Genomic DNA, 8781 nt, shown 5'->3' with positions numbered 1-8781 from the left:
AACTTTGTGTGGCCTTCAGATTAGCTCAAGAACAGTGCGTAGAGAGCTTCATGGAATGAGTTTCCATGGCCGAGCAGCTGCATGTGCAATGCAAAGCGTCGGATGCAGTGGAGTAAAGCACGCCGCCACTGGAGACGTGTTCTCTGGAGTGACGAATCACGCTTCTCTGTCTGGCAATCCGATGGATGAGTCTGGGTTTGGCGGTTGCCAGGAGAACGGTACTTGCCTGACTGCATTGTGCCAAGTGTAAATTGTGGTGGAGGGAGGATTATGGTGTTGGGATTGTTTTTCAGCGGTTGGGCTTGGACCCTCAGTTCCAGTGAAAGGAACTCTTAATGCTTCAGCATAAGCCATTTTGGACAATTTTATACTCCCAACTTTGCGTGAACAGTTTGGGGATGGCCCCTTCCTGTTCCAACATGACTGTGCACCAGTGCACAAAGCAAGGTCCATAAAGACATGGATGAGCGAGTTTGGTGTAGAGGAACTCGACTGGCATGCACAGAGTCCTGACCTCAACCCGATAGAACACCTTTGGGAGAGCGGAGCCAGGCCTTCTCGTCCAACATCAGAGCCTGACCTCACAAATGCGCTTCTAGAAGAATGGTCAAAAATTCCCATAAACACACTCCTAAACCTTCTGAAAAGCCTTCCCAGAAGAGTTGAAGCTGTTATAGCTAAGGGTGCAAGGGGCAACTCGATATTAAACCCTACGGATTAAGAATGTCATTAAAGTTCATGTGCATGTAAAGGCAGACGTCCCAAAACTTTTGACAATATAGTGTATGTATATTTCTTTTTTTATGTGGAAATTGAATCCCTTCCATGCTCCACAAAAGCTAAATCACTCAAGCTCAAAGGTACATAGACCTCATGACGTTCTCATTTTTTGCACCTATTTTAATATTGTCTATTTGCACAGCCTCTCATACCAACAGACTGCTTTCTCATCAAAGCCTTAGTTATAAATCCACTGACACCTGGAGCTGTACAACCAACTTAATATTAACTCGAACACCTTTCACTGCCTTCTAATAAGCAATGGCATTTTTAATACTATTAAATATTTTTCTACTGTCCACTGAATATTCAAAGGTTAAATTTGTGCAGCAGCCATGATCCTAACAGTCACTACAACTGTCCATCACATTCTGTCTTGAGTGGCGGCAAAAGCGAGAGGTGATATAGTTGTCAAGGACTGGATTAAACCCCAAGCCAAAAATAATCAGATTATGTAACGCTAAACTGATCTGTGCTAAAACCATAGAGATCTGAACACTAAACCGATTGAGATTTTGACTTGGAATGTGTGTAAAATTAGATCACAGAATAAATGAATACCTCTATGAGGTGAGTCTATTTAAAACTGGATTAGGAATCTCTAAAAATCTTAAAAACAATTTACATAACAATGTTTCTTCAGATATTTAAAAATCACTTTTATTTATTCATATTACCTGTACACCTCTTCAGCACATTGCATTATCCCTTGCACATAGGTTGCATGTATTATTTTTTCTTTCTCAACGTAACTGGTTTTATGCATTTTTATATTTTATTCTTTAATTTTTAATCATAAAATGATATTTGTATCCAGGTTTATATTCTGACTATATTATATTTTGACTTGTGGACAATATTTTGAGAGACTCGTCTCAGGGTATAATGCATAGGCCTATTAAATATTAAAACGTCTTTAAAAAATGTGTATATACTTTAATATACAATTTGATAAGATATATTGTTTAAAGGCAATAAAATAAAGCTGTGTGTGTGCGTGTGTGCGTGTGTAAGGGGATAGAATATACAGTTTGTAATGTATAAAAGTCATTGTTTATTGAATAAATGTACACATAAAACATGAAAATCTATGTCCCCATTAAGAATGAAAACACAGAAACGTGTGTCTGTCTGTCTTTCTTCTCTCTGTTCTGTTGGTATTCATGTCCATGCACACACAACCGCACAGAGGCTTTTCAGCTGTTTCAAATGTAGCTGTGGGACATTTCAGGGAAGAGGACCGTAAGCTAGTGTTTTGGCAGAGTCTGGAGTTGCTGCTTTTCAACTCATTTGACTTTCTGACTATATGTAAAGTGATTGGGACCATGTATTGATGTGAAAATGGCTGGTACTTTTCATGGCTCTGATGTTGTTATTAAAACAGTCCTCGTAATGATTTGACTGTAAAGCATGAAGAATCAGACAATAAAAAAAAAAGAGTCTGATACAACAAATTTTAAAAAAATCTCAGTCGCTTTGTTACATTTCTCGAATTATTTGTAACATTTGCAAACCAGTAAGTTCATTTCTTGAAACAATTCATACAAACAGCCCACACAATGGACTACTTTCAAAAGCCTGAAACTTGCTCAAAATCCTTAGCAGTTCATCTCTCAAAAGTAAGTATGACAAGTTCTTGTGTCATTGTTCACAAACAAGACGACAAAAAAAAAGCATCACATTCAATATCAGTAGCCTATACTCTATCAGTATTTTCAGATGTAAACCATGGCTACGAATTTGATGAGAATGATTGAAAATGTACAAGACTGCACTTTTTCTAAATGGCATATATCATTTTTAACAGTATTGACACGTTATACTGTAAATGGGATGTTGCTGCAAGAGACTGAACAGGATTCACAGTTACACTGTTGGTCTGTCAACAAATTACAGTACAATGTTATTGCTATATAAAGGCCTACCTTTAGGCTGTGTGTTTGTGTGATATATAGCCGTATCTGTATAAAGTGTATTAACTATACTGTAAAATGCAAGTAATATACTACTATAAGTGTAAAAATGCTACGGTAATATAATGAAAGCATTAAAGCATACAGTGCATGTTAAAATAGATTAATGAATGAATGAACGGTTTTGTAATCTTCAATCTGTTATTTTTAATAAAAATCACCCTCTGTGCCACACGGTTAATTTACTGACAGTAGGCTATTGTCTGTAAAGTTGTTGGGCCGTTATATGCTCTGCACAATTTGAGAGAAGACACTGTAGTTGCCACAAACTACTCTGACTTGGCTTGACTCACCTCCTCCAAAGCCATCTCCAGTGCGCGTGCACAGAGACTCGGCCGTCCATCAGACAGAAGTGGAACGCGCAGCGGGAGGCGCAGGTCAGACAAACACTCAGCTCATCCTGAGCTATCTAGAACGCAGGGATTTTTTTTACCATGATGCCATCAGAAGGAAACTGGGAATAAACGCATAAATTGGAATATAATTTTTTTTCATTATTGATTTTCTTTTTCTTTTTTTATGTGTCCCGGGCTATTTTTTTCCTCTAATTTTTATTTTTAATGTCGAGGAATAGAGCACATTCCAAACAAATATACTTTTCTCACACTTAATCGGTCCTTCCTTTCACTTTCCCTCCCGTTATTAATCGAAATCATCCCGCGTAAAGGACTGATGGACATGTGGTGGAAAGTAGGGCTCGTGCTGGTGATGTGCTGGGGTCTCACGAGCAGTGAAGCCCGGGAGGAGCACCATGATTCGTCTCCGCGCACCGCGATGTTCAGAGCGCCGTTGGACTTTGGCTTCGTGCCGTCGGTGGTGTACGAAACTCACGCGTATTATGAACCGGGTCCCATCGGTGTTCTTTTCCACATGGTCCACGCGTTTCTGTACGTGGTTCAACCCAACCCTTTCCCCAAAGGTGAGAGATGCACATCAGCTCTGAGAACGCGCAAAAGTTTTCTACATTCTTGTGCATGTATCAGATTCACATGGCAAACTTCCACATAGCCTACTGTATACTTACAAAGTGTAATAGACTTTAGAAAGATTAATATAGCAAATGCCTGCTTAGTCAGTATCAGATGGAAGTCTTAGGCATAGGCTATGCTATGGCAAGCCGTTTAACATTTATTCCTTAAACCTTACTATAGTATCTTTGGTAGCCTAACATTATATTTTAAGGAGTCCTTGTTACAGTAATTACACAAGCAAATACTGAGTAATGTTAAGTAACAACGTACTTACTATAGGGTTAGTTTGGTTTAGGGTTGGTTGCATGTAATTATGCATAATTTACTGTAGTTATGACAGTAAGTAGGGTAGGCCTACAACAGGGCTAAAGGCACACCTTAAAGGGATAGTTCACTTTAAAATGAAAATTCTGTCATCATTTACTCACCCTCAAGTTGTTTCAAACCTGTATTAATTTATTTTTTCTGCTGAACACAAAGAAAGATATTTTGAAGAATGTCAGAAACCAAACAGTAGTCTGTACCCATTGACTTCCATAGTAGGAAAAAAAAATACTATGGAAGTCAATGGGTACAGACTACTGTTTGGTTTCTGACATTCTTCAAAATATCTTTCTTTGTGTTCAGCAGAAAAAATAAATTAATACAGGTTTGAAACAACTTGAGGGTGAGTAAATGATGACAGAATTTTCATTTTAAAGTGAACTATCCCTTTAAGAAAAATGTTTGTTTGTTTAAAAATCGTATAAATGTATGAGGTGGCAATGTGGGCCTTGCATTTACGTCATGTCGTAATTAGGGCAATTACTTGATTTCAACTTGTAAAAAACGTTCATATCCTAAAGAGTTCGTAATTACATTTTGCAAGATGAGAATTGTTTGAAAGATCCTTCTAGGCTGCTGTGGATTCATTTAGGCGTTGAACGTGGTGCCACAGAAATTCATAATTCCCAGTCCGTGGCTCTGAATATAACATCACGTGTTGTCATCTGTCTGTCTGAACCAAAGAAATAAAAGTGAACAATCTGTACCATATTGAATTGCATAGCATCAAGTTTTTTTTTTTTTTTACATTGCATCGTATTGCATTGAATCGCATTGTTGAATCGAATCAAAATTGGATGTTTTTGATGTTTTATTAACAAAGTTCGGGAGGAGCACATTCAGATAATTAACACGAGTGGAGAGAACTCAGCAATGATAAGAGGGTATATATAGATTCAGCATGCAGTCTCACCTCAATCCTTGACAGTTTAGCAGCATCCCTCCTCCACCCCTTCTCCACACTTCTAGTCCTAACCATTTGCGGGGGTTCTAACCGAACTCCGATCTCGGAGCCTTCCCCCCGGACAGCATGGCAAATACGCATTAAATTTTACTCCCTCCGCCTTTCCACTGCACACGACAAACGACAGTCGCTGGACCGGAAGTCATTTAATTCCAATGGAGAGTAGTTTGGGAGCTGCGTGGAGTTCCAATCATATGCGAATGCGGAAAAATTTGGATCCGATTTGAGCTTCGGATGCTTTGAAATTTTTTAACTTCTGCGGCTATCGTAGGCGACCGGTCAAAACTATGAGCGCTAACTTAGAATTACCACTATTTTAACGCTTTAACTTTATTCTGTAAACAATTTGATAAAATGGAGGGGTGAATTGTATCGCATCGCATCGCATTTGTAGCTGCTTATGTATCTTTAATGTATCGTATCGTTAGCTATGCATCGAGATGCATATCGCATCTGCCTCGGTTATGGAGATGCACATCCCTAGTACCTTTAGTCCCAACAGCAGGGGCACCTCAGAATCAAATTTGTGTTCCTGTCCCCGAACGCGTCAAAGATCAGCCAACCAAATGTCCTTGTGGATCATCAAATGCGGTTGTTAAAGGGGGGCATGCCCTTTTCACAAGATGTAAAATAAGTCTAATAAAATACCCCACAGATATTTTTATATAGCATGTTAAAATTGAAACTTTTTGAGGGTGAGCAAAAAAACACAGTTTTTGTGTATGTCCCTTTATATGCAAATGAGCTGCTGTTCTCAACACAGAGGGCGGAGCTTCAACAGCTTGTGTCCTTTTACCTCACACAGACAAATTGATGAATTTATGTAGCTTATGTGTCGTTACTTTTTATTCTAGTTTCACTTTTCATTCATTCATTCATTACCTAGCATTCTAGTTATCTTCTAGTCATTGATTAGCATATTATTTCATGATAATCTATAAATCGCATTCCCGGGGGTGGGATTTATGTAAATTTTAGGTTTGGTGATGTCACTAACACGGGAGGAATGTCCTGTAGTCCCTACCAGCCATTTGTTGTTGTCCTTAAAAAGCAATTTCTTTAAAAGAAAATATCTCCATTTGCTTTGAGCTTTGAGCGTTGTAACTTTGCAGATGTTGTTTATGCTCAAACAGCAACATTACACACTAACTAAAGTTAGAAAAGTAAAATCATAATCAACCACCTCTTTAAGAAAAGTGCTGAGCTGAATTTTGTGCCGTCTAGTGGTTTAAAAGAGAATAAAGTAAAATGCTCCTTATATCCTGCCTTTATCCCCGTTGTACCATGTGTAACAAGGACACTGCAAAGTAGTGTTATAGTGTTGCCAATTTAGTTTCACTTGCTGGAAATCTAATAGTGGCTAGTATGTTTTTAAATTTCACTTGCTTTTCATTAGATACCAGAAGGCCTACTTATTCCAGCAGTGATTATGTATTCAATTAGTCACTACTAGCCTACTTAATTCCTTGCTAATCATTATCCCAGCAGTATTATTCCATTGTTTCTGGTAACTACTGACTTATATTATTTGTTATTTGATATTAGCATATTTGTAGATTAGATGAGACATTAGTATCTGCCCCAGTTGTTACCTGTAACATATTGTAACAGTGACTAATTGAATAGATGTTGATTGTTATTAGAATAAGTACTAGTATGCACAAATACTCATGATAAAGCATGCCATTATTATAAAAAAATAAATAAAAAAAATCACTGTGATTGGTTACAGAGCGGAACATTGCAGCCCTATTAATCAGAAGAGCAGTTACACTGCAAATGATGAGGATTAGTCAGGGGAAATAGTTCTCAACACGTTGAAGAGCTACACACATACACATGTAGCACGTTCTTCCTGAATGGGCCAGAACACAGAGTCTTTAGACAGGGTCTTTAACTATTTTTAACCTGATACACAATGGTTGGTGGTGAATTCGGTCAAGCCAGTCCCAGTTAAGATAATTACAGTAATCCGTAGGAAGAGAAAAGAGACATGCAGTGAGAAAACATGATGCCTTATGTTTTGATTTTGCCAGGGCAATAAAAACGATTAATATCCAAAAACAGGGAGGTGAAACTGTCTGATTTACACAGAGACATATTTTTAGATGATCTGCACTACTAACATAAAAAACGATTGAAGTGAGTTTTAAGGGATGAACGTTAAAACAGCTTGCCATAAATATATTTATTGAAATATTCTGTTATAAATGTTCCTGTTATGCCTGGATGCGCTCAGTGATCTGCTCATGAATCATCATCCTTTTGCTATCTGAACTTGTAGAAATATGGATATATTGGTTTGGATATGATAAGATTGCGCTGGTTTGTTACTGTAGGCTACTGTTAGTACGCTGGAGAAAGGGAGTCTGACCACTATAATAGCTCTGGAGAGTTCATTAATGTACAGATTTCCAGGTGTAATTCAAAAAGTGATGTTTTAATCAGTGAGTTAATGAGGAGTGCATAGATATTGGAATTGTGTGCAACACATGTTGTATAACTGTTACATTACAGTGTATTGTGATACCTGGGTTAGCTGACATGATTTTGAAAGCCTATAGACTCACGGCAGGTTTCACTGTGACAACTTACCCCACATCACGTGACAACATGCCCCACTAGTGGCTTCAATGAAGTGTCTTTTTTCCTAGGCAGTAACACTCAGTGTATATATTTATTTTGAAATTTACTACAGAAATTAAATTTCACAAATAACCCTGAGATATATTTACTGGAGTAAAAAGTGTGACAAATAGCCCCAGTGTGTTTAAGGTCAGACTGTTGGCAGGTGGATTTCATTGTGAGGTCAGCATGTTGAGCACTGAGGAGCGCTTGTGTGTGTGTATGTGTGTTTTAGAGTAGAATAGGATTGCACAGTTAAGTCCCTGCAGCCTAACTAATTAGCCAATCTGCTCTATGAGTCACCTGCCCAATCAGGTAAGCTGATAATCTGAGTGCCATATGCTCAAAAGGTACATGCAATGCAAATGCCTCCTCCTGACAAAACATGCACGTGAACAACCCTCAAACAACCCCAAAATAACACTTTTGTAACATTTCTAATTTTAAACCCCCACATTCTTAAAAATAGCACATTTTAAGAAATGTGATGCCATTTTTAACTTGTAAACATGTGGATGTGGACTTACAGACACAAATAGATCAAACACAAGCCACTAACAGATCCTTTGCTAAAGCATTCTTTGCAGATTTGTAACTCCTGATCTTATAGAAAGGTACTTCTGATGTAGAATTGAGACTGGATTAATGGATTAAACAGCAGTAACACTGAGCACATGGTTCAGGTTAAAGGGCACTATATTTCTATACATTCTGTCTGTCTGCAACTCATTTTCCTGATAAGTCACAGCTCACAGGTTTGAACACAGGATGGAGCATTTTGTCTGTGAAGGAATAGGTGGGTTAATGCTTAATAAACATAATACAGTTGAATCTACCCACATTTATGCTACTGTATCTGAGGAATGGACAGATGAAGGATATGAGGGATATGAATATACTGTACACAGTCTGAGTCTGAGGTTTAATCCGGGGACTCCCTCCGTCTCAGACCAGATAAAGCTTAATATCACTGATCACTGGATTTAAAAATCTGCACTGTAATTGAAGGACAGGGAGATAAACACTCAGATATGACCCACTTATACTGGCATTGTCTGTGTGTGTGAAGCATTCTCTCTGTTAGTCAGTGGATTAGTAGAAGTTTATCTGTATTTGTCATCGTGTCATATAATATCATACCTTA

At 38.1% G+C, this 8781-nt stretch overlaps 1 protein-coding gene across 6 annotated transcripts in view; it reads left to right on the top strand.

Annotated features, from left to right (window-relative positions):
* The first annotated feature begins 3081 nt into the window (after nucleotides 1–3081).
* The window catches only part of prom1b (prominin 1 b), a 45376-nt gene continuing 39676 nt past the window's right edge, over nucleotides 3082–8781 (top strand). For all 6 annotated transcript variants that reach the window (XR_013798041.1, XR_013798042.1, XM_079616109.1 and 3 more), the window contains exon 1: nucleotides 3082–3672. Coding sequence is in view for 4 of the 6 variants with exons in the window: in XM_079616109.1 (XP_079472235.1) it covers nucleotides 3426–3672 (247 nt within the window). In the remaining 2 variants the exon portion in view is untranslated. The remainder of the gene's footprint in view (nucleotides 3673–8781) is intronic.

The sequence above is a fragment of the Phoxinus phoxinus genome (genome assembly GCF_949152265.1).
Source record: "Phoxinus phoxinus genome assembly, chromosome: 6".
In the NCBI taxonomy this organism is placed as follows: Eukaryota; Metazoa; Chordata; class Actinopteri; order Cypriniformes; family Leuciscidae; genus Phoxinus; species Phoxinus phoxinus.
The sequence above is the reverse complement of the archived record's forward strand: the minus strand, read 5'-3'. Positions and strand labels throughout refer to the sequence as shown.